The sequence below is a fragment of the Myotis daubentonii genome, chromosome 1, assembly GCF_963259705.1.
Source record: "Myotis daubentonii chromosome 1, mMyoDau2.1, whole genome shotgun sequence".
In the NCBI taxonomy this organism is placed as follows: Eukaryota; Metazoa; Chordata; class Mammalia; order Chiroptera; family Vespertilionidae; genus Myotis; species Myotis daubentonii.
In genome coordinates, this window is record NC_081840.1 from 186093908 (window position 1) to 186119458 (window position 25551).

General features: G+C 39.8%; 1 protein-coding gene across 4 annotated transcripts; it reads right to left on the reverse strand.

The window, feature by feature from the left end:
• Positions 1-15015: 15015 nt before the first annotated feature.
• Positions 15016-23600, reverse strand: EPGN (epithelial mitogen). Of its 4 annotated transcripts, none has more exons than XM_059668610.1 (5): positions 23378-23471; positions 22776-22908; positions 19773-19887; positions 18946-19098; positions 15018-17529 (listed from the first exon to the last, which is right to left on the reverse strand). In XM_059668610.1, exons 2-5 carry the CDS (start codon positions 22861-22863, stop codon positions 17475-17477), a joined length of 411 nt encoding a protein of 136 aa, XP_059524593.1. In that variant the 5' UTR covers positions 22864-22908; positions 23378-23471; the 3' UTR covers positions 15018-17474. The 4 variants fall into 4 exon arrangements, with proteins under 4 accessions (XP_059524601.1, XP_059524609.1, XP_059524593.1 ...); XM_059668602.1 differs by having other exon boundaries at positions 15019-17529; positions 22776-22865; positions 23378-23494; XM_059668618.1 differs by lacking the exon at positions 22776-22908 and having other exon boundaries at positions 15016-17529; positions 23378-23600.
• Positions 23601-25551: the final 1951 nt, after the last annotated feature.

Sequence of the window (25551 nt, forward strand, 5' to 3'; positions counted from 1 at the left end):
GAAAAATCTATCTGTGCAGGGCCTTTGGATGGATGCATTTAGAAAGCGTAATTTCCAGCATAGCCATGAGGGTTACTAACTGCAGTGTTAACATACAAATCAAATCCTCTCGAGTTTAAAAAAAGGCATAGCATTCCGTCACTCACTGTATTTTAGTCTTAGAGCTTTCATTTGAAAAAGAATAAGTTGTGTCTTGAAGAGAACCAAAGCTTTGTCATCCTGAAGCTGCCTTGATTGGGATGTTGATTTTAAGTTCTTCATTAAGAAACAAAACTCTGAAAGAACCTTTGACCCTCCCTATCACCTGCAAAAGAGATTCAGTCAGAGAAACCTGTTACAGGAAGGAGATCTTAGAATGCTCCCCTTAGCCTAATTTATATTAAGTCTGGTAAATCAGAGTGCTTCAGGCAGGTGCCTTTTAGTGTGGGGCTAAAAAAATATTAATATTTTCCTCCCATCTTCTAAGTTCTTCTGTCTGGGCTATTCATTACATTAATAGAGACAGATTAACAGGAGAAAATCTGAGTTTTAATTCATGCTCAAGGGGAATTCACAAAAGCATGAAAATTCCAAAGACAATGAGGCAACATTGGATATATAAGACATTTAGGAAAAAAAGAAAAAGAGTGTGCTAGATAGGGTTTTAGATTTCAGAAGGGAGTTGAGGAAGAGTAGAACAATAAGTGGCAGGAACATTCTTGCTAGGCAACTCGGAAATAATGGTACACATTCCCTTAAATAAGTTTCACATTCCAGAAGAGAAGTTGGCAGCTTGCTCCATATTTCACTGACCCAATCATTTAGTCCTGAGGGTGAATTAGTTCAGTTAAGTAGGTGAGTCTCATTTCAGGAGGCAGTGATACAGATGGGCACCCATCATGAGGCCTACATAGTATAAGCAAGCAATCTGATATTTCATAAGAGGTGTGTCTATGAAAACAAAATAAAACAAAGGCTAATGATCACAGCAAGTTATAAACCAGTTTCTGAGTCTGTAAGGCTGTCCATCAGGAAGATTTCTAGATGTAAGACTTAAAGCTTCTTTTGGAATGAAGGCAGACAATCTGATAGATTCTCCTGACCTGCAGTTGAATGTCTATGATGATATCAGGTGCTCAGGTAACTCTCTGTGGCTTATCCAACATCAGTGACTGGATCAGTTAAGCATGAGCTGTTGTAACGATTTCTCTAACGTTTATGCTATGTTGTCTAGCTGCAGTTTGCAATTGCAAGTCTCAGGAAAAAAAGAAGTCCTAGTTCTCAGTAATTCCAGGTCAATGGGTGGGAGAAAAATAAAACATTAGTTTGGAGAGTTGTAGACAAATATTTAAGAAAAGTAGGAAAAGGAAACATGATTTAGTCCAGGTTATAGATGAAAAAGAACTTTAAAGACAATTAACTTAGCTGGATTCTAATACCCACATCATATATTATTGTTTTTATTAAAAAGCAACTTTTCTCATTTGACCCTTATTTTTCTCAAAAATAGCCAAATTAAGACCATCTTATTTACTGCATAGGTCAAGTTTTAATGAATTTGGTCTGATTATTTGTATAAATACAGTAAGAATAGCAATTGATAACGTAGGCTCTTTTAAGAATCTGCTTTGCTGGAATTTCTTAAGGAATTCCAGATTGAACTTTAGTTAACTGCTCAAGGCTCAGAAGCCAAGCCACCTCGTTGTCATCAACATCTGCCTGCAATGCCAATAGATTTGGGTGAGCTCCTCGGGTTCTTGAGATCCCACAAATTGTTTTTGAGGTGTTTTTTGTTTGTTTTTTGCCTTCTCCCAAGAAAGCAGTGTTTGTTTCTTAGCTGGAAAGCCTGCTGTGAACCATATAAGTAAGGTACCAGGCTGTTTTTCAAGAAAATTTTATTGGCTTCCAAAGCCAATCTTAATTCCTTAAAGCTCTTAGGTCAAAGCCTTGATAATAATATCAGTTTCCAATTGTTTTCTGTCATAAAGAGAACAGATTCTTATTGAATTTAATTAGATAATCATATTGCCAGAAAAATAATAATCTTCACTCATTAAGAGTTTCCAAATTCTGGAGGGATGAGGTAGAAAGAAAAATGCTTCAATACAGCTTACAAATGTATTATTTACCAAATTGTTCTAATAAAACCAAGTTTCCTTATACATGGAAAACAAAAAGATTTAGCCCTAATCGATTTGGCTCAGTGGATAGAGTGTTGGCCTTTGGACTGAAGGGTCCCAGGTTCAATTCCGGTCAAGGGCACATCCCAGTGGAAGGTGTGCAGGAGGCAGCTGATCGATGTTTCTCTCTCATCGATGTTTCTAACTCTCTATCTCTTTCCCTTCCTCTCTGTAAAAAAATCAATAAAATGTATTTAAAAAGGAAAAAAGATTTTAAAAGTTAGCAATATTTTAAGCAAAATGTTACAAAACTCATAATTATCCTCAGCTCATTCAGTTTACGTAATATAATTAATTGTTTATCTTGATCATTTGCCAGCATGTCCATGAATCCAGTTATTTCTTTGAGTTCTATAAATCTTCATCTGGTTTTAAGGTGTGATCTGAAGATGTATTCTCAGTAAGCTGTACTTTAAAATAAACCAGAGTTCTTTACCTGTATCTTTCTCAAAATGAAAAATATTTGCAAAAGCATCAAACTTAATGACTACAAATGATAAAACTTAAAATAACATGGTTATAGATTTGATTATAATGCAACTGACAAGGAACTTTGCCTTTTTTCTTTCTGTAACATACTAGAGGCCCTGTTCATGGATTTGTGCACAGATGGAGGCGGGGGGGGGGGGGTGGTCCTCAGCCTGGCCTGCACCCTCTCACAATCCGGGACTCCTTGGGGGATGTCCAACTGCCAGTTTAAGTCCAATCCCCTCAGGCCATGGACCCCTGCAGTGATCAGGCCTAAACCGGCAGTCAGACATCCCTGAGGAATGTAGCAGTGAGTGAAGTGGCAGGTGGCCGGGGAGGAGCCCGAGCCAGGCTGGGCGCCGCCTGGCTTGGTGCTCAGGCATTCTCGCTGCTCTCTCGCCACTGCACTCACCAGCCATGAGTCCAGCTTCTGGCTAAGCGATGCTCCCACTGTGGGAGTGCACTGACCACCAGGGGGAAGCTCCTGTGTTAAGCATCTGCCCCCTGGTGGTCAGTGCATGTCATAGTGACTGGTTGTCCAGTTGTTCCGGTCATTCCATCAAAACGGTCACTTAGGTTTTTATATATAGATAGATAGATAACATTTGAACATAACAATTAGAATGTTGGTGATGGAAATTAGGCTCTTCCATGGGATCATGAGGAAAGAATTCCAAGGACCCACACACATGGTTTGTTTGTGATATAATATCAAAAAAGTTTTCCCCCTGGCTTCCCAAGGTCTCATCTTTGTCTGTCCTGCCATGGAAAAAGTACAACCTTGTCTGCAACAAGGCAAATGCCAGTGCAGAGTTTCTGTTCCGTAGCCCTTCGGAGCCCGTGCAGTCTGCTGCAGGTCCCACGTTGCCACTAGACCCACATAGTCTCCTGCTATCAGGTGGGAAATAACATGAGTGAATGGGAAGAGTGTGGGTCACAGGTGGGAGACTGGGGGAGAGAGAGAAAAACAGAGAGAGAGGGGGAGAAAGAGAGAGAGAGGGAGAGAGAGAGAAAGAGAGAGAGAGAGAGAATTCTTTTTCTTCTGGGCTTATGACCAAGAGCTTTTTCAAAATAACCAATTAGCTTCCCAAGATTTTGTGGGCTTGCATTAGAGTCCAGCCCCTAACCAAAGACCTTCTTCCCAGGTTAAACTGACAGTCCTCTATAGTTAAATACCTTCCCCTGCATCCGTTGACTTGCCATTTTGACTTTTTTACACATTTCCTTATCTCCCCTTGCTCCACCCCCCAAACACAATCGGGTTCTGGAGGGGGGCAGAGAAGGGTGTTAATTCCCTTGGAACTTCCTGTTGGAGCAAACCTGCTCAGTGTCCCCAGCTGACCTTGCTTAACAATTTTTTACTTCCCTGGCTTTCTTCCTTTCAATAACTAGCTAACCATGGTAACATTATTACAATTGAAAATATTATATCTGAACTTTTAGACTCTGGAGATTTGATATAATCTCTAGAAAATTTACTTTAGTAATAATATATGTATACTAATACAACATAATTATTATTTCTTTATTTGTCAAAGCTTCCCATGCAATTTTAGCATATCACACAGGTCTAATTAGAATAAAATGTATCTTCTATGAGGAGAGAAAAAGCAAATCTTTGCGGTATTCCAGGGACCCATTGGTATAACCCAAAGCAATTTCCAGGTTAAGAAAAGGCCTTTTTTTTTTTAAACTCTGGGAAGATCGTCAAACATATTTGACCAAAAAGATCATATATCATTATGGGAGAAACCAAGATGGCGGCATAGGTTAACGCCGGGAGATTGCTGCCTCGAACAACCACTTCAGAGATATAACTAAAGGACAGAACAGACATCATCCAGAACCACAGGAAGGCTGGCTGAGTGGAAATTCTACAACTAGGAGGAAAGAGAATATCATACCCAGACTCAGTGGAGGCGCAGTGCTGAAGTGAAATACTCAGGTGCGGAGTGTGCGCGTGGAGCGGGCTGGTGGCGGAGGGCGTGGTTGTTGTTTTTAATCGGGAGGGAGTTTCAGACTCTGAGCTCCAGATCCGGGCAAGTCTCTGGGGACCCAGACTCAAACGGGAGAAGCAGGACTGTCTGTCTTCGGTCGGAACTCGAAGGCAGCTTTCTCTCCGAGGTTTGCAGCAGTTGCTGGGACTCTGAGAGGCAGAGCCTCTAGGGACGGAACTGAGAGCAGCCATAACTGCTCGCTCTGCCCGCCCTGTTGATCCCCTGGGACCCGCCCCGCCCCAGCCCTGCGCAGAACCATTTGCCGGATAGCCTCAGGCAAAGGCTAGATTAGCACCTCCCTAGAGATCCAGCACAGAAGCTCTCCCACTGCAGACACAGCTGACTCTCATAGCCAGTTAGCCTGGAGGTCAAATCACCCCTGGTATTACCGACAACAATCAAGGCTTAACTACAAGACTGGGCACAAAGACCACTAGGGGGTGCACCAAGAAAAGATAAAAAAATGCGGAGACAAAGAAACAGGATGCAAATGTCAGAAATGGAAGATATAGAGCTCAAAACCACACTTTTAAGGTCTCTCAAGAACTGTCTAGAAGCTGCCGATAAACTTAGTAAGGCCCTCGAAAAGACTGGTGAGACCGCCGATAAATGTAGTGAGATCCTCAAGAAATCTAATGAGACCCTCGATGTTGTGATAAAGAACCAACTAGAAATTAAGCATACACTGACTGAAATAAAGAATATTATACAGCCGAAACCGGTTTGGCTCAGTGGATAGAGCGTCGGCTTGCGGACTGAAAGGTCCCAGGTTCGATTCCGGTCAAGGGCATGTACCTGGGTTGGGGGCATATCCCCAGTAGGAGATGTGCAGGAGGCAGCTGATCGATGTTTCTCTCTCATCGATGTTTCTAACTCTCTATCTCTCTCCCTTCCTCTCTGTAAAAAATCAATAAAATATATTAAAAAAAAAAAAAGAATATTATACAGACGCCCAACAGCAGACCAGAGGAGTGCAAGAATCAAGTCAAAGATTCAAAACGCGAAGAAGCAAAAAACACCCAACTGGAAAAGCAAAATGAAAAAAGAATCCGAGCCAAGACCAGTTTGACTCAGTGGATAGAGCGTCGGCCTGCGGACTGGAGGGTCCCGGGTTCGATTCCGGTCAAGGGCATGTGCCTGGGTTGCGGGCACATCCCCGGTGGGGGATGTGCGGGAGGCGGCTGATCGATGTTTCTCTCTCATCGATGTTTCTGACTCTCTATCTCTCTCCCTTCCTCTCTGTAAAAAATCAATAAAATATATTAAAAAAAGAAAAAGAAAAGAAAAAAGAATCCGAAAATATGAAGATGGTGTAAGGAGCCTCTGGGACAGCTTCAAGTGTACCAACATCAGAATTATAGGGGTGCCAGAAGATGAGAGAGAGCAAGATATTGAAAACCTATTTGAAGAAATAATGACAGAAAACTTCCCCCACCTGGTGAAAGAAATAGACTTACAGGTCCAGGAAGCTCAGAGAACCCCAAACAAAAGGAATCCAAAGAGGACCACACCAAGACACATCATCATTAAAATGCCAAGAGCAAAAGACAAAGAGAGAATCTTAAAAGCAGCAAGAGAAAGAAACCGAGTTACCTACAAGGGAGTACCCATACGACTGTCAGCTGATTTCTCAACAGAAACTTTGCAGGCCAGAAGGGAATGGCAAGAAATATTCAAAGGGATGAATACCAAGAACCTACAACCAAGATTACTTTATCCAGCAAAGCTATCATTCAGAACTGAAGGTCAGATAAAGAGCTTCACAGATAAGGAAAAGCTAAAGGAGTTCATCACCACCAAACCAGCATTATATGAAATGCTGAAAGGTATCCTTTAAGAAGAGGAAGAAGAAGAAAAAGGTAAAGATACAAATTATGAACAACAAATATGCATCTATCAACAAGTGAATCTAAGAATCAAGTGAATAAATAATCTGGTGATCATAATAGAATCAGGGACATAGAAAGGGAATGGACTGACTATTCTTGGGGGGGTAAGGGGTGTGGGAGATGCGGGAAGAGATTGGACAAAAATCGTGCACCTATGGAAGAGGACAGTGGGTGGGGAGTGAGGGCGGAGGGTGGGGCGGGAACTGGGAGGAGGGGAGTTATGGGGGGAAAAAGAGGAACAAATGTAATAATCTGAACAATAAAGATTTAATTTAAAAAAAAAGATCATATATCATTATGAAAAGTTTACCCAAAGTATCAAACAAAAATATAGGTTAGTAAAACTTTAGCTCTTGGGATTGAAACAATTATTTTCTTAAGAAATCAAGGACCTGATTAAAACAACATAAAACACAAAATGTTAACAGAGGGAGATAGCCTCATCTCATCTTCCTGGGTTGCTAATAGGGGTGGAATTCTTGTGATGTCATTGCATTGTATTCACATAAGCATAAAAATTCTAAAGACAGCAAGGCAACATTGGGTATTTATGACATTTTGGACACAGAGAAAGGAGGGGAATGGGCTATTAGATTTCAGAAGTGAGAACGGGCAATTTGCAGGTAGTTGAGGAAGAGCAGACCATATATGTCAGGAAAATTAGTGCTAGACAACTCAGAAACAATGGAGTACAGGGGGTATCTAGCTAATATGCACCTGCTCGATGCCCTTTTATTGACCATACTTAAATCAAATCAGGCTAAGATGAACATTCTAAGATCTCTTTCTTAAGGCAGGGTTTCCTGTCTGAATTTTTCAAGCAGGAGGGGGGGAGGGGAGGTTTCAAAGCTTCTCTCTGAGTCTTGTCCTATATAATAAAAGGCTAATATGCAAATTGACCAAACAGTGGAATGACTGCTCGTTATGACATGCACTGACCACCAGGGAGCAGACGATCAAAGCAGAAGCTGACCCCTGATGGTTACTGCGCTCCCACAGGGGTAGCACCACTCAACCAGAAGCCGGACTCACTGCTGGCGAGTGCAGCAGTGGTGGTGGGAGTGGGCCTAAGCCATCAGTTGGACATCCCCTGAGGGCTGCCAGACTGTGAGAGGGCACAGCTGGGTTAAGGGACTTCCCCAAGTGCATGAATTTTGTGCACCAGGCCTCTAGTTTCTTAATAAATAGCCTAAAATCAATATCCAAAAAGGGCAGTTTCAGGGTAGAAAAACTTTGATTTCCTCTAATGGCCTTTTAAAAAATTTAAATTTCATCTCATTACCTTAGCAATACAATCTGAAATAAACAACATTTCCCCAAAAAAATTCCAATAAAAATCCCAGGACTAATTTTCATTGATCTGGATTAAGTTGCATGCCTGCCTCTCAGGTAATCCTAGAATTGGGTATGATAGAAAGTTCTGATTGACCCTGAGATTAGACCTGAGAGAATCACACCTACATCAGGTGCAATAAAGGTGACAGAAAATGGTACTTCAGAGCAGAACTGGGTGCTGTTTTTAGAAGGGGATTAGATGCTGAAAAGGCAAAGAAATAAATGAATTTTTACTACATTTTACTACATTTCATACATATATTCCTAACTATGCAACCATAAACCATTGGGGGATAATCCAATTTGGATCAGGTTTGAGAAATATCAGAAGGTGTAGTGACTCATAAGAGGCTTTCTAGTCTTTCACATTAATGGACTGAACCAAAGCACCAGTTTGCAAACACACCTGTTTTCCCAGCCTACCTAGATGAGACTGGACCCAGACAGGAATGTTTGTTAAGCTCAAGCAGGAGACCCTACGAGATACCAACTTCGACTCTCTTCTTTCTTACAGACTTCCCTCTATTACATGTTTTTAAATGCTTAAGTAAGTTCTTGCTTCTGGAAGGTCTGCCATTTGACATGATTTATTGCCTAATATTAGACTATTGAGGGAGACATTTTTTTAACTTCTGCATGATTTAAACAGTTTTGAGTAAAAGTAATATTTTACTCAGAGAATAAAAAAAGAGGAAGGGAATAAGTCAAGATGAAAGGAGGAAGAATTTGGATTCTTCATAGAGTGATATCAATTTAGGACAGAAAAATATAGTCATGAAGTTTTCTAACTATTTGTAGCTTGACAATGGAAAAGAACAAACACACTATGATAAGTTTGTCTCAGAGAATATGAATCCACAGTAACATGGGGCTTTGGAGTTAAGTTCTTGATACACTGTTAAAATTTAGGTGGAGAAATGAGTCATCATAATCCTGGTCTCCAAGGTCTTGAGTGCCTAATATAATCAGAGTGTTTAATAGGTATACTTGAGGTCTAGGTTGAGAGACAAAGGTTGTGATAATTTCAAGGTACAGTCAGTTCTGACTTAAGGCTTGTTTTGAAAACATGAATTTATTCCAACATAAAGGAACAACTTGAGCATTTTGTGTTTGCTTATGCATGATTTCATCTGATAGATCGGCTAGATCAGTGTTCGGCAAACTCATTAGTCAACAGAGCCAAATATCGATAGTACAATGATTGAAATTTCTTGTGAGTGTGGCTTACATTTTAAACTTAAACTATATAGGTAGGTACATTGTTATTAACTTAATTAGGGTACTCCTAAGCTGGCCTTTGCTAAAAACGTCCTCAATCTGAGGGGTCGACCTCAGCAAATGTACCCCCACTTCTTCTAACGCCACTTCTTCAAAATAGACTCGCCCAGGCTGAAAACCGACTTCTGCGCATGGGCCACGAAGTTTCAATCGCACTGTACATGCGCGCCCACACGTGGTATTTTGTGGAAGAGCCACACTCAAGGGGCCAAAGAGCCGCATGTGGCTCGCGAGCCGTGGTTTTCTGACCACTGGGCTAGATGAATGCATAATGCTGTTGAACTGAGCAGCATAAACTGTACCAAACGCACACATCAGCACAAATCTCAAACATACACCAGATACCTCGGCTCACATTTGTGCTATGAGCTACACTCACATTTGCTGATTTAACTTTCTATACAATTTCTATAACCCTTCACCACTTGACAATAACATACAAGCTACAACCCTTGGACACCAACTTTCATAAGCAAATTTCAGGTGTTTTTCAAGATAAAGTGCCATGTCGACTTATAAATACATATTACTTATTTATGAACCATTTTAAATGTATAAGACTGTGCTACTTAAAATTCTTTTAATGTGTCCTTGACAAAATTTTTGAGGATTATACCCCTTAACCCTAGCTTTCCTTATTATAAGCCCTGTGGTTTTTATTGCTTGGTTTTGCAAAGTGATGATTTTTAGGAACACATATGTCATGTTATGATATAACTGACTGCATTTAGTACCAATAAGAGCTTCCACACACTTTTAAATATTTACTAGTTATAAGTACTATTTATTGAATGAGTACTAGATATTTTACATACATTAGCTATCTAATTTAGCTTGATCCTAAAATTGCCCTATGGGTTAAGTGTAATTATTATCTCCATTGTATAACAGAGGGCACTGATTTAGAGGAGTTAAATAATTTATTCTCTATCACAGAACTAAGAAACAACTGGGATTCAAACACCCAGCTCTCAGAGATTGCAGATCTTGCTTCAAACAACATTGGCCAAGTAACAGCCATAGTCAAAGAGCTGTGCTGAGTAAAGCCTGCCTTGGAACTGGGCATTCTCAGGGTCAAATCTAGGTCCCACCACTTACCAGCTGCTTATAATTGAACAGGTGACTGACACTTTATAAATTTAGTTTCCTAATCTGTAAAATGGAAGGCCATTATAATAAAACTAGAGGCCCAGTGCATGAAATTCATGCTTGGGGTGGGGTGTTTCCCTCTGCCGGCCTGCACCCTCTCACAGTCCAGGACAACCTTGGGGGATGTCTGCCTGCCAGCTTAGGCCCGACCCCTCGCTCCTCACTGCCCGCCTGCAGGGGAAGCAGGAGAGGTTCCCGCCACCCCTGCTGCACACACCAGCCATGAACCCATCTTCTGGCTGAGTGGTGCTCCCCCTGTGGGTGCTCACTGACCACCAGGGGGCAGCTTCTGCATTGAGCGTCTGCCCCCTGGTGGTCAGTGTGCGTCATAGTGACCGGTAGTTGCTCTGGTTGTTCCTCCGTTCAGTCGACTTGCATATTAGGGTTTTATTATATAGGAGAGTATTGATTGATCACTTACTATTACCCTCAAAACACTATAGGAGATAAATATTATTCCCTTTCTACAAGTGACAACTTTCAGGCTTAGAAACTTGATCAAGGTAGCAGACCAGTAAGGACAGAGGTGGGGTTCAAGCCTCAGTCTGTTAAATTCCAAAGAACTGTCTCCTTAACCACTATTCATCACAGCCCCTAATATAACTTTCTCGTGGCTGTCTCTGATTGAAAGAGATGCTGTATAGAAATTACTTAGCACTGTGCCTAGTCTACAGTATAAACCTAATAAATGAAGTCCATTATTAATATTATTACCACTGGAACTTAGCCAAGAACATAAATCATTATAATACAAAACAATGTAAGCACCATGGAGTTTTGTTTGCTTGTTTTTTTAAAAAGGGATGTCTAGGGAGTTCAAAGGAGAGAAAGATGACATTTGTAAATAACATGATTCTTCAAGGAAAAGGCAGCATTAGAAAAAAATAATGTGTAGGATCTTGGCCCACAGAGCTGAGGGTAATATATATGGAGGAAATAGCAGAGACCCCAACACAGATAGAAACTGTGGGTTCTGCATAGGGAGCCCTGGGAGGGTAGACCCATGAGCCTTTTGGGGGAGAGCCGGCCAGCTGGAGAGGAGCCTGCCCTAAACATGGCATACAATGGGAAGCTAGCACCAGCTTTAGGGAAGGCGGTAATATGAGTAGGGGTGAACACTGAGCAAACAAATCTGTCGGAGATTGTAGCAGGAGTGACTGAGGGCGTGGGCAGGGCGTGTCTGATTCCCCGAGGCTGCCCTGCCAGCCTCCAGGTGAATGTGGGTTCTCCTAAAGAGCACATTCCTGGGCAGTTTGTAGTCCAACGAGGCCCTCTGCAGGCATCGTGATGACTAGACTCGGAATGCAGATGGGGCAGGATCTTCATAGTAAAATCCAGTCAAAGAACCGAGGTTGCAGACTTAAAGGCCCCTAGGAAGCCTGACCAGTTAGCATGGTGATAGAAATAGGTGGGTGTCCCGGGCACACGCCTTTGAGCCAAAACTGCGTAAGAATATAGAGCAAGTGCTCTATACTTCTAGCTTTCAAAAGAAGGTGGAGAACCTAGATTTTCATAGATAAACACCTTGATTTCTAGAGGTGGTCTTGATTAAAACAAACAAACAAAAAGCAACAACACTGTGGGCACCAAAATAAACATGTCTGTGGGCTGATTCTGCCTTCTGAACTGCACATTTTGAACACACAGCTTCCAACCAGGAAGGGAATGTGGAGGTCATCTTTAGAGTCCAACTTCTCCACTTACCAGACAGGAATATCATGTCCAAAGGGTCCCAGCCAAGTTAAATGATCCCACAGCTGAATGAGACCGCAGGTCATCAAGGTGCCCACCCACCGCGCAGTTTTTTTAATGTTGCTTACAGGTTTTGCCCCAAGCTGGCCCACCAGCAGTGGCTGTTTTTCTTTACGGTGTCTGTGGGACTAGGGGTAAGATTGAAGGTGACTGTTTTGCTTTCAGGTGTTTGTGAAGCTAGGGGTAAGATTGAGGGTGCTATAGTGAAAAGGCAGCTGATAAGATTTTACTGTAGATGTGAAAACCACTCACTCCTCACCCCATCATCAACTGAGCCAGGTATGTCCCGGTTCCAATAGCATCAGTGCCAGAGAACCCTTGTTCTCAAGCTGGGATCAAGTATTCCCAAGTGACCTTATTGTACCCTGAGTGCGGAGGCTAAATCAGGATTACTTTACAGTCTACAGTCTCTCCCCAGCCTGTACAGTCAACTGTCAGCAGGCACTCCAGGCCTATTCTGGCCGCACCCTAAGGATGGTATGCATAGCTTCATAATCTGCAGCTGACAGCAGGGAGTTTTTGTGGCTGATCCATGACAAAAGTTATTATTTTATATGTTTTATAGAAGAAAAAAAAACCCTGTTTCATTTGCAAATAAATCACTTGGGTATATTTCTAAGCTTATTAAGCAATTAACTCCCAATAATGATATTTCCATAGAATATTGCAAAGTGTTATTGGATAGAGTTTAGATGAGAGACTTTGGCATCAGATCTACATGGTTCAGGTCTTTTCTACATCTCAAATATACACGGGTGTGGGATTCATTAAAACCATGCTAATAATGCTTTTCAAACATCGTGAGTGCTCATAAAGGGTAGCTCTATCACACAAGTGCTTCATCTTGATCTGTGAAGGGACTTTATATTAAGTCAATATTTTTGTGAGGCTTTAAAGATATAGAGATACCATTCTTTCCAGAAAGTTGGGAGGCCTGATTAACATCCTCTTAAAGATCAGAAGCATGGCGAGTTGGACACTTGCTTGACTGTGATCTTCGCCTAATTTCAATGTAAATGATTTTGCTCCAATAATATCTGAGACATAAAAACTACAAAGAAAGGACATAAAGTGTGTAGATAAGCCCTGACTAAGCGACTCAGTCCTCCTTGTTACTGTATAATAACGTTGCTAATCTTTACGAGATGGCTCTTTGGAAGCTGTGGGTGTTGCCCACAATCTGGAACAACCATCACGTTGATTTTGGGCAGAGGAGTGAAATATAATGATGGAATGCATTTATCCAGGTGGATATTCTTACGGGGTCTAGTCTTTGAATTCTTAAGCAATTTTCTCTGAGCTGTACATTCATTGGTTGAATAATTAACAGACATTTAGAGCTGAATTTGGAAAATATGCTTCTGCATGTGCTACTGAATAGGGCTGTGCCAAAGGTTGGGACAGAAATGTGGACTCACCCAGATTAGCAGTGCCAGACTCTGACACACTGAATTTCAACACTTCCAGTTCATCTTGGCAGATGCTAGTGTCCTGATGTCATGCAGCCATGATGTAAGCCGCAAAGAGTGGTATTTTGCAATAGAGAGATTCTGGGAACCCTCCCCATGAGTGTGAGCTGCAGGATATCAATATTTACATTATACCACAGAGAGTGTGTTACATTTTTGTAATTCACAAAAGTTAGATAACTTACTCATGATCTCCTGCAGAGAGGAATTGTTTTTATGTTCAACACCAAAAGCTTAAATTGCTGGTGTTTGCCTTGTGATTTTCTTAAGACTTTTTTTTCCAATTACATATAGCGAATAAAAATCTTCCAAAAAGGACATTTCAAAATGAAAGGATTAGATTTGCATTGTTCTGGGAAACACTAAAAGATAAACTATGTTATAATTTTATTTACTTCAAACGGGGTGGGGCCAGCTTGGGGAGGGGCTGCAGGAGGTCAGCCGGGCAGCCCCACCCCCTATTGAGGTGGGGTGGCAATCAGGGGCGGGGATGTCCAGGGGGAGGAGCTGCAGGCCTAACTTGGTGGGTTGGGCTGATCAGGGGAGAGGCTGAGTGGGGGAGGGAAGGGGCATTTGGCTCTTGATCAGGGTAGGAGAGTCCTATCAGGGGCAGGCTGGCAGGGGGGAGGGACTGTGAGGTTGGCCGCCGGCCCCACCCCCTGATCAGGCCAGTTTGCTGGCCACAGTGGGCTTCATAGCAACCAGTTGTTAGGTCGTTATGGCCATTCAGTAGCTGCCTTTTTATATGTATAGATAGGAAGAGAGCAAAGGGGAGGCCAGACATTATAAGCAAGGTCATTTGGGCAACTTCACCAGGAAGCTACAGCTTCACACTCCCAGGGAACCCCTGGTCCATTTCCTGCAGGTCACTAGGGGAAGGGGTCCAACAAAGGGAAAGATGGGCACATGTGCAGTGAAATTGGGGTGATGCAGGGAAGGTGCTTGTCTGTCAGTCTGGCCTGGGGAACAATAGGTTGGTTAGAGGGTGAACCCCATCAGAAGCCCATGAAATCTAAGCTCCTGCTTAAAATCCCCCAAGAAGCTTTTTCTCTCTGTGCCCTTGCTAGTGCTTGTTCTCACTTGCTCTCTAGCTCCATGACCCGCCCTCGCCCATGCTCTCGCCTGTTCTCTCTCCATAGCCATGTGGCCTTAAGCCACCACATGGCCCATGGCCATGGGACCACTTGGTGGATTGTAGCTGAGAACACAAGCTAAACTAAACAGATGCTGGACTGGACTGGACTTTAAAATGGAACAGAAATTCTGAGCAGTGGCCTTAATTCTGGCCCTCCTGAAAACAAGATTGCACTTCTCCAGGGCGAGAGAGACAGAGATGAAAACTTGGAAGAGACCCCCTTAATTTTACATCATCAATAAAGCTTTCCATGAAACCCCTTCCTCTTGTGGGAGCCTCAGGAACTTATTTTCTTCTTGGCACCCCAAGAACTCCACTTCTACCGATAACACCATCGTGCTTCAAAATGCTAACTCATGAATATTGAAGTCCCAGCATGTATTCTCAAAGAATTGAAGGGTAGACCCAGGAAGAAGACAAAATGGGAATGAAAGACATTAATGAATCCCTTCGCAAGTTTAATTTAGTAAAAAAATGCCAGAACATATTCCATTTCTTTCCTAAAGGAGCCACCCACCTAATGATCCATAGATGGATAGAGGAAATGTAGTTTGGATGCAAGGGACTCACTGGTAGACTTCTTTCAGGGCTTTATTGCACATGGGAAAAATAGTGAAATATTTGCAGAACATCTTGTATTTCTTCACTTTTTTAATTTAAATCCTGATTCCATACATAAATATTGGAAGCTCTAGCTCCATAGGAATGCCAGAGGTTCCTTCCTGCAAATTTAACTCTTGGGGTTAGGGGGTCACAAGATCATGTGTAGGACAGAACATAAACAGGTGTCTTCTTATGAGTCACACTCTAACTTTCTATAGTCTCACCGGGTGGATTTTATACTGTTAATGCATACTGTTCCGCAGGTGAAAAAATTGGAATCTCTATTGCTTTTTTGTTTTGGTGTACTTTTCAGTTTGGCAATATGGACATTTTAATTTTTGCCTGATGTTGTTTAATTTCAATTATATTGTGTTTATAATTTAGAAATATTTATAGACAGCAAATATGTTTAACTTTTTAGGTTATAACCTTTCCAGACTCCAGCATTAATTCCTCTTTCATCAGGAGGCAGTCCTTAATTAAGCTTTATTGTTTCTTCCTGGACTCTCCCCAGCTTTTTAACACGTCTTTGAAATGCTTAGGGAGAGCATAGCTTTCTAGGTGTGGTCCCTGGAGTCACTGGGAGGAACCTTCACCTCCCCACTCCTTGGTATGATGTAACCTCTACATACTTTGTGAGGACAATCAGAAAGTGCTGACACGCTATTGACCTGCCTTAAATTCCTTATGAAGGCAAAACAAAGCAAATGAAATACCTTCTACTCAAAGGAAAGCAGAATGTAAAGTTTTTATAGTGAATGAAAAGTCATAACAATATAAGAGAAAGGCTTGTTACTAGGCAATCATGGTAAGAATATTCACGATTGATCCTGTTTTAGCCCATCTCATGATCAAAATGGTTTTGCTTATTAAAATTACAATGGAAAAAAGTCAAGAGTTATAGATTGAATTTAAAAGAAAAGTTATAGACATTGTTTTTAAATTATGTTTTGCTTCACTTAAAAACAAAATTTTAAACAAAATTATTATTTTACAAAACAAACACTAAAATATACACCAAAGATGATAGATGGTGATGTGTTTTGGATTTGAGGTATGGTTGAGAATATCCCAATTTTTCAGTTGTGGAAAAATTGCTTTCTTCTCCCCTGGTCAAATTTTAGAGCTAGAAGGGCTCTGTAGAAAATGAAATTAAAGCCCAACAATATCAGTGGTCCTGCCCAAGATTATTCTAATTACATGGAAAAAAATATGACTAAAGAGGAAGGACCCTAATTCCCAAATAGCTATTTCTAGAATAACTATTGCATTTTCTCACTCTATGTGCAAATCTGCTATCAAGTACTCAGAAGTGGATAATAAATTTCCCATATGCTTCTGGTTGATGAAAAAATTCCTGTGTCCAACTCTTTAGTTTTTCTTTCAGGATCAGTTGTAGAATTTCATGTATTAGTAGAATTCTAGAATTTCAGCCCAAATGAATAGTCACCAGGTAATTCCACTAACAATACGAGGAAGTGCTAAACATAAGCAGTAGGATACCAGTGAGTCCAACACAACATGTTATAATCCATGCAGAAAAAGAGATGTTTTGTCTACTCAGAGCTTGATATCCAGTAGCTTCCAGTCATCAGAAACTCTTTAGCTTATTCCATATTTCACAGATAACAGCTCCACAATGTTCTCACAAGCTGGGTATAATGTATTTTGCCTTGGACCTTCCATTTTCTTGTCTCTGGCTTAGACTCCAGGCACTTGTTTGGATCACTGAAGGTGCCACAGCACTGATCTTATCCTAATAGTTGACATCACATTCTTTTAGACCTAATGAAAGCAGCATGTTTGGGATTAGGTCCATTGAGCAGTGATCCAAAATACTGGTAGCTAGTCCATGAAGATCCCAACCTTGGTATTGCTTTGACTTATTGCAAAGTTGATAATCCTTCTCATGAAAACTCACATCTGACACGGTCAGATGCATGGCACTCAGACTCTCTGCAGTAAGAACAATAACCACACAACAACAACAACAGACCCAGAGTAGTACTATGAACTTGACTTCTGTCACTGTAAGCTTGCTCCATTGGCTCTCTTGGTATCCTAACAATGACAAAGTCTAGTGATTTCTGTTGAAATGTATTCTCTCATGTCATCATGATCCCAACTTCCAACACGTTCGAGTCTAGTCAGCTTGGGAAGTTTAGTTGTTTCATTTGAAGATGTCAATGTGGGGTCCCCTGATCTTTACAAATGCCTCATGAAAATTTCTTATACAGGCCTCACAGTGGTCTTCCTCTGGAACAGACCTTATAAGGTGATTTCAGTTTTAGACACCTAAAACAGAGTATTGATTTCCATAAGAACGTGAATGCTGTTAGTATACCTTATTGCAGATTATATAAATGTTCTGGGGTAGCCATTGTTGCTGGTGCCCCACCCAGATCCCTTTTACCCATTGGTAGATCCATCCCCGGCAGCTATGGGTGTTAACAGATCCAGAACAGTATCCTTCTCCAGAGGATCCCCTGGGCCCACAGAGAACTTTGCCTGAATTCCTGGGAGACCCCTGGCCTGTGCCCACTACCCAGGCTGATGACACAGAGCACTAAAACCAAGATCCCTCACCTTCTTGGGATAGGTCTATTACGCCCTTCACATTTGAGATCATCCTGTGGAGTCAGGCTGAGGCTCGACTTTAGCTAATACCACATCTTTGCTTACCTTCTTCCTCTGCTCTAGCTTTCCTTACTGCCTTATAGGTAACTAACTACCTTAGGGCATCCCTTGACCAATCACTTGCACAGGAATCCCCATTTTGTGTTCTGCTTCTAGGAAACCTGACCTCAGACAGCGGTATTATTAACATTAAAAGGTCTACTTTCTTTTCCCCCCCTCTTTTTGGCTCCTTAGGCAATTGGCATAATAAATCAGTTGATATAACATATTTTATATGAATTGTTCTACAATTGATATAACATTTTATTTTCTCTAAGATGCAATTATTAAGCAACCAAAATTTTTCTTATTTTGATAGTCAGTCTTGATCATTTTTAAAATGAAAACTAAGTTAATAGAGTATGCCAGGGAAATGTTTTTATACTTTTTTCTTTAATTTAGCTCACATTGTTTCTTGAGTTTCCCTAGCTACATGAATTTAAGGGAAAAACTTACCAGTGTGGATACACTAGAAATAAGAATTAATACACAAGTAACTTATACTTAGTGGATCCAGCTTATCTTCTTAAGCTTCTAGCAGTAGATAATATCTTCTGAATATACCTTCAATTGATTGTTTGGAAGTAAATGGCCCATGTTTGCCATACTTTTTATTCATTTAATATTCATTTCTTGATTTCTTCATTCAACAAATATATACAGAGTGTCTATTGTGTGCCAGGCACCGTATTTGGCACTGAATATATAATTTTGAATAAGACACACTTTTCACTACCCTTGTGGGGCTTGCTGGCCTCCTCATTTGTAACTTTGATGTAGGCAGACAGAAGCAAGGATGGAGGAAGCTGTAAATTGGAGCTATACTATTGCAATTGCAGGTAAATTTTTACTGCTAATCTGGGTTTATGAGGAAAGGTATCAAAACAAATATGTAGGAACTTATCAGATTTGCAGCCATATTTTCACTAAAAAAATTAAACATGCCAATTCCTAGTACATTGTAGGAGCTCAATAACTATTGTTCAAATGAACGAGTACCCACTGACTTCATATTTTGTGTTTTTTTTTCCATACCTCGTTCTTATGTAGCAGTAAAAAATAGCAAGAAAACCACTTAATAATACTCCGACGCCAATCCAAATTGCAATGTATTTTTCATAAGAATTTACAGCATATGAAGTTAAGGTCAAATGCTCACACCTTTCTCCAGTATAACCAGTAAAACACCTTTACAAAAAGAAAAGAATGAATAATTTTAAGATTCACAATGACAGAAATACAAAGAAAAGACCAGTTTCAAAGAATGAAGATGCAAATACCAAATGAAAGCCAATCTGTTACAAGTACCGAAGAAGCTATGTATTTTACAATAATCATTTCATTAAGACCGCATATCAATGTACCTTTTCTCATTGACGAAGTGAAGATAGTACGTGTGCTTTATGCCTTGATCTAGAAAATTATTTTCTCTTATATAGGAAGATGCTGAGCAAATCAATGATTATCAAAATAGTATTCTAGTTGCTCTAGAACTCTCTATTCTCCAAGTGTTTTTGCCATACCCTATTTCATTTCATCCTAATCACATTTGCATGATGCTAAAATGCTGATATGGATTCAATAGTTTTGAGGTGGAGCATAAGCTTCTGCATTCCTAACAAGCTCCCAGGTTCACAGATGCTGCTAATCTGGGAATCATATTTTTGAGTAATGAGGATTAGGTAGCTTAGAAACAGACTCCTTAGATATCCAACTACAAAGAGGATTGGTGAGTCACGATCAGATCATGTACTCTTTTAGCCCCATAAGATAGAGGTGTGGGAAATGTACTGTGTGAAGCACCAGAGGCATAAATTCTCCTCCTCCTGTGTCCAGGACTTGGGCAGTTCTTTGCAAATTACCTGCAGATGGCTTTCTTCAACTCATGATGGAAGGCACAAACACCATTGATGCAGTAACTATCGTGGTGTTCCAGGCAAGGGTGTGAGAACTTCAAGGCTATGGGTCCTTCTGTGCCTTCGGAAAGGAAAAAGGAGAAACAATATTAACAGATGAAGTAGGTCATATTTTTATAGTCGTTTTATAACGTGTTAAAGAGACCTGTAATTTTAATATTCTTTGGGTGCTCTGTCCACTAAACTATTGATCGGTTCCCTTGGCAGGTTATAGTCACAAAACTTAGGTTAATATCAGCTAGAGTCAGTGGTCGGCAAACTGCGGCCCCTTGAGTGTGGCTCTTCCACAAAATACCACGTGCAAGCACGCACGTACAGTGCGATGAAACTTCGTGGCCACCTTCAAGGGGCCAAAGAGCCGCACGTGGCTCGCGAGCCGCAGTTTGCCGACCACTGACCTAGACATATCATTCATTAATTAGGGGATGGAGGTAAATTTCATTCTTTAGAAGCCACATAATAAGGATAGGTACAAGTTTGCCATAAGGTGGCAGCATCAAATCTGGTTTTAGCAGCCTTCCAGAGCGAGGCTTCCCAAATGTGTGCCTGAATGCTAGTAAGTATAAAAGGTCTCACACAACTTTCTCATTCTCTCCTTTACACCTACGAAGTCAGCGCTTAGAAAGATTTGGGCTTATAACTGTGAGATAATGAACTTGATTTCTCTTTTCCCAGAGGGGCATGAGGTGAGCACTCCCTCTTATGTGGACTGCCATGCGTGGCTAAATGAAAAGGGAATATTTTCCCTAACTGATTTCGGAAGAGGTGTGGTTATGACCTACACAAGAAGCCAGAAACAACTTACGGCCCAGGTTTAACATAGCTAAGACAATACTTTGAAATATCATTTAGAAATTTTATTCACTTAAGAGACACTACAAAATAGTGGGAAAAGCCTTGGAGTTAGAACTTAAAAACCTGGGTTTTGATTTCTAACTCTTATACTGTGCAAGTGACCACACTTGACAGAACTTTTGTGGCCACGTGTCCGGAAGCTTCTTTATGGGAAGCCCCCTGGCGGAAGCTGTGATGTGGCAAAATGTATCTCCTTCAGGACGCTTACCCTTCACTCCTGATGTACTCGGGACATACGCCTATATAATCCCTGGGGTTTATGAAGTGGGGAGCACAGTGGTAAAACTGTATAACTGAGTCCTCTTTGCTATACTTTCATTGCTGATTCTTAAATTTTTCTCCAGTAGATTTAGTGGCATTTTAGTTTGTTGTTGTTATGAATAAATATGTCATGAATATCTCCGCATCCTTAGTTATGTTACACACTATTTGTCTTGCCAGGCAGATTAAGACACTCCTATTTATTTGTTCAGATCTAAAAAGGCAGACTTTTTTTGATAATGAAAATACTAAATTTTTAAGTACTAAGACACCAACAAGATCTCTTCTTGTAGAACTTCCTTTTGGTTGAGAACACACAATATTATCTTAAGATTCACATTCATGTGGAGTCATGGATCTATTTTCTCATTTTAATAATTAATTCTGAAGCAGTGAGAATTTTGCATTATAAACTGGGCTAGGTTCTTCCTACTTCAAGACTAGGGCCTGAATCAAGATTTGTTAGACCTGAGAGAAGACATTGCCAAAGAAAGGGTATGCTAGAGAGATTCATCTTTCCTATAAAAATCTGGATTCAGGTTTTTAAGTCAAGTAAAAAGCAAGGAAAAACTAAAGTTCTCCATCAAGAAAGCAAGGGAAAATGATAGAGATATATTCATTTTCCATTGTTATTACCTGTAACTTGGAGAATTTTACTTGCAGTTCCCTATTAAGAAAGAAAATAGTGGTCTGGGCATAATGTTATGAACTCAGTCATAGAGAGAAGCCATATTTTACTTTTCTGCAGTATTATTTTCTACTAAACATAGTTCCTTCCCTTTCTGTTCAAAAGCTCAGAAGACAGGGAGCTATAAAAGTCATTCTAAGCCTTACACTTATTTTGGTTTGCAGATTAATAGATATTTACAAGTTCAAATGTGTGGGAGCAGGGTGGAGAGAGTTAATGGGTGGGTGGGGGGGAACATCTGTAATGCTTTCAACAATAAAGATAAATTTTTTAAAACTCAAATCGGCAAAAATATTTTAAATACATTTTTAAATTTAAAACTATTGGTGAAATGAATTCTTAATTATTACTACCTCATATTCAGAAACAAAATATTTGCCTTAATCTTTTTTATTTGCCTGGCTCTGAGAGCATGATATGGCATTTCCTCTGTCCTGTGTCACATCACTGATCCCCACATCAGGGGGCAGTATGCGATTTGTGTGACAATCATAACCATGCAGCACACAGGTCTTGGCAGGTTACAAGCTTTCCAAGTTCACCTCTAAGAGTTCAAACAGGTTTGAAAATATGCTGATGCTCAACAGCAGTGGGAAGCTATTCAAATAATAAATAATAATAATAATAATAATAATAATGATAGGAAAGAAAAAAAAGTGGGTAGAGGAGTTAGAAAATATAGCCTATGTGAAAACAACAACAAAAGCCCCTCAAAAGACACAGGAAAAAATATTTCTAAAGATAGGGGACATGAATTAAGATTTCATTTGGAGCCATAATTTCTTTGGCTGCAAAGCTCATAGTCACAGAACAAAATATAATGCCAAATGGTGACAAATTGTCCCTGGACACGTGTGAGTTACAGGGAACCAAGCATGAATCAAGCAGAAAATGTGGCATGTTTAAATTAACATTCAGGAAAAGTAACTGGAGACATTTCTTTAATTTCCTCACTTCCTCCTTTTGGAAAGCTAATTCTTTTCAGACACATTTACCTGTCACTTCCATTTAACATCATCATGCTAAGAGTTGATTATCTAATCATAAAATATATATTAAACATTTTCCAAAGTTGCTCTTATCATAATCCAAATTCTCTTAAAAATGAGGAAGTCCCTTGAAATACAAAAATGCAAAGAAAATACCTTTTGTTTTGTTAACTGTCCAATTACTTGGTTGGGTTGTGATTGCGAGTGTCAAGTTCAAGGCCACCTCTTCACTTAATGCTGCCATTGCTGTATGAAGGGGGGAAAGGTATCTTTAGCAGGTGAGCCCCTTCTATGTATAAGCAACAGATTGAAAGTTATTCTATTTATTTCCTTTATGTTTTATTTTGAATCCATTTACATTTGAGATCCATCACCTAAGTAGGGCAACTTCCTGACAGTTTCTCATCCATATCCCATCTACTGACTATATTATAATTATAGAAAATAGGGACACATTAATATTTAAGAGAAAGTGAATACATTTATATACTGATTTAATCATAAGGATGCTGTCATATAATAGTTAAAATGTATTAACCTCTTTTCAGTTTTACAAAACAAATATTTAAAGGTTTCAAATATGTATTAGGAGAGGAACATACATTACATAAGAAACTAAATTAATTCAGATTCCTTGCTCTAATCTTTGTCATGAAAAACAACTCCGAAAAGCCAACTTCTCCCTAATTCAGAGAAAACAAATCCTTTTCACATTTTACACTGACACCAAGTTAACAAAAGAAGAAGAAATCACCTACCATTGAATAAGAGGTAGACTGACACTGAAACACTGAAAGCCATCGCCTGTCCTTGTTGACAGTGTCTGCTCCTCTCCTCCTGATGGTGGAAGGCTTTTATGGAGCTCTCGGAGTCTTTCTTGCATTTATATTTGATGAAGCGTCATCTGGCAGTTACCAATCAAAAAAATATGTACTTCTGGCAGCGACTTAAAGCCTCAAGGCGCTCACACACTGGGTGAGGATTCCTGTGTTATCTCCCAACATGATCAAGTTTTCCTTTGAAACCCTTATTTCCTGTTACCTGTGGGCATAATCGGGAAAGTAAAAGTGCTTAAAACAATAAAAAAAGAATCTGACATCAGAAAAGGCCCCATTGGTGTAAAGAGACTTGTACCTGCTCCAATGCTCCTAGCAACCTCTATCAGATCCCAATAAAGGGAGTTTTGATATTTGCAAACCAGGAAATAGCATAACCTGTTAATAAAAGAAATATTCCTGCCAGTTGCACTGCCTTTCAGTACAAACTGGGTTTCATTGCAAATCAAGATATTTTGTCATTTAGTGGCATGGGAGAACAATTTCATTTTGTGTAATAATAGAGGTTTCATATTCCATTTTAGTTTTTGCTATCTAGTTTTACTAATACAAGTTTTGCACAAATAATTATTTTTAATTGTATAACATTTATCATTATGCTATTCTGCCATTTAATATTTTTCTGAATAAATAAAATGGGCTACTAAGTTATGGGAACTACATTGCTTAAATTTGTGCCCCAATGAGTAGACTAGAGAGGACCAGGAAAACACAATAATAATAATCACAACAACAATAATAATATAATAAAATTTTCATTGAGATAAAATTAAAATATTGAGGTTGGTACATTTAATGAATAGAAATTTTAAAACTTAACACAACGTTCAAAATTTTCTCACTGTTAATCTAGTTATGATTATTAAAGTGCCGTTTAAAAGGCCAAAACATGCAATTAATGTTAGTACATATTGTGACTATAAGGAGTTTCTCATAAGCTTTTACTTGCCCCAATTGTTGTGAACAATTTATAAATATGTTCTGCAGAGTTGCCGTGACTTTCTCTCTGGAATTTCAGTTGCTCATATTTTCTATACCTTAAAAAGCTGTTTAAGTCAAGATAGGTTATCATTTGCATCATGTCCACCCAGCACATTCAATTTACCAGAAAGGATCCCTATTACTATTCAAACATGAATTTGGCTTTAAAAAGCACACAAGAATGAGCTTGTTGAACTCATTATAACTTGGGCAATCACTTACCACAGGCGTCATTATTTAAAGTTAAAAGAATATATAGTCCCTGGCTCACTTTAGATGTGCCTACATTTTGTTTTCTAGTTCTGCGGAGTTTTTTTCAACTATTTATTAAGATAATTTTTGGATAATATTTCTCCCGGGAAAATATTATTTGAATTATAAGTCAAATTGTCATCTTGTGAACCACTGGTGAGAATTTAAGAAGGAATCATTTACAAGAGATTCAGTGAACTGTCACAACCTATTGCAGTTTTTAGAGGAAGAAGCTAGGATTAATGTCAGATATTTTTATTTTTAAGACTGGGGCATGGAAGCACAGCCAACCATCTTTGTAATAACTATGAACTGCTGCTTCCGTAGTGCTTTACATTTTACTAAAGCTTTTTGCACACATTTCAATTCTTTGTTTAGTAATCCCGGCCCTAACAATTCCAGCATCCATTATATAGTTAATCTGTCTTAAGTGAATAAAGAAATTAACAACAGGTCTTGTTTTTACTCTCATATTACAAATAAGACACGAAGGCTCAAAAGAATTAAGTGACTTGCCAAAGGCCATGCCCCAGAGTTAAGACTTGAATCTGTGCTCTGATTCCAGACATATGCACTTTCCATTTCCCCAGCTGTGTCCTCTGGTAGGAGTGGGTATACTGCTCTCAGAAGAATTCTCTTAATTATCTCCTAAAATCAAGCTTTACATAATTACCTTTATCATTGGAATCTAAATATTACCTGTGACTTTCACACACATTTGGGCTTAGAGAAATGGATCAGTGTCTCTCCAGATGTTTCCCTATTCTGGTGAGTTGGGCCACATAATATTTAGAAACTCATCTGCCACTTCAGCTTAAGGTTTATATCAGAACATAGCTCTGAGTCATCCACATGCTTCTTTT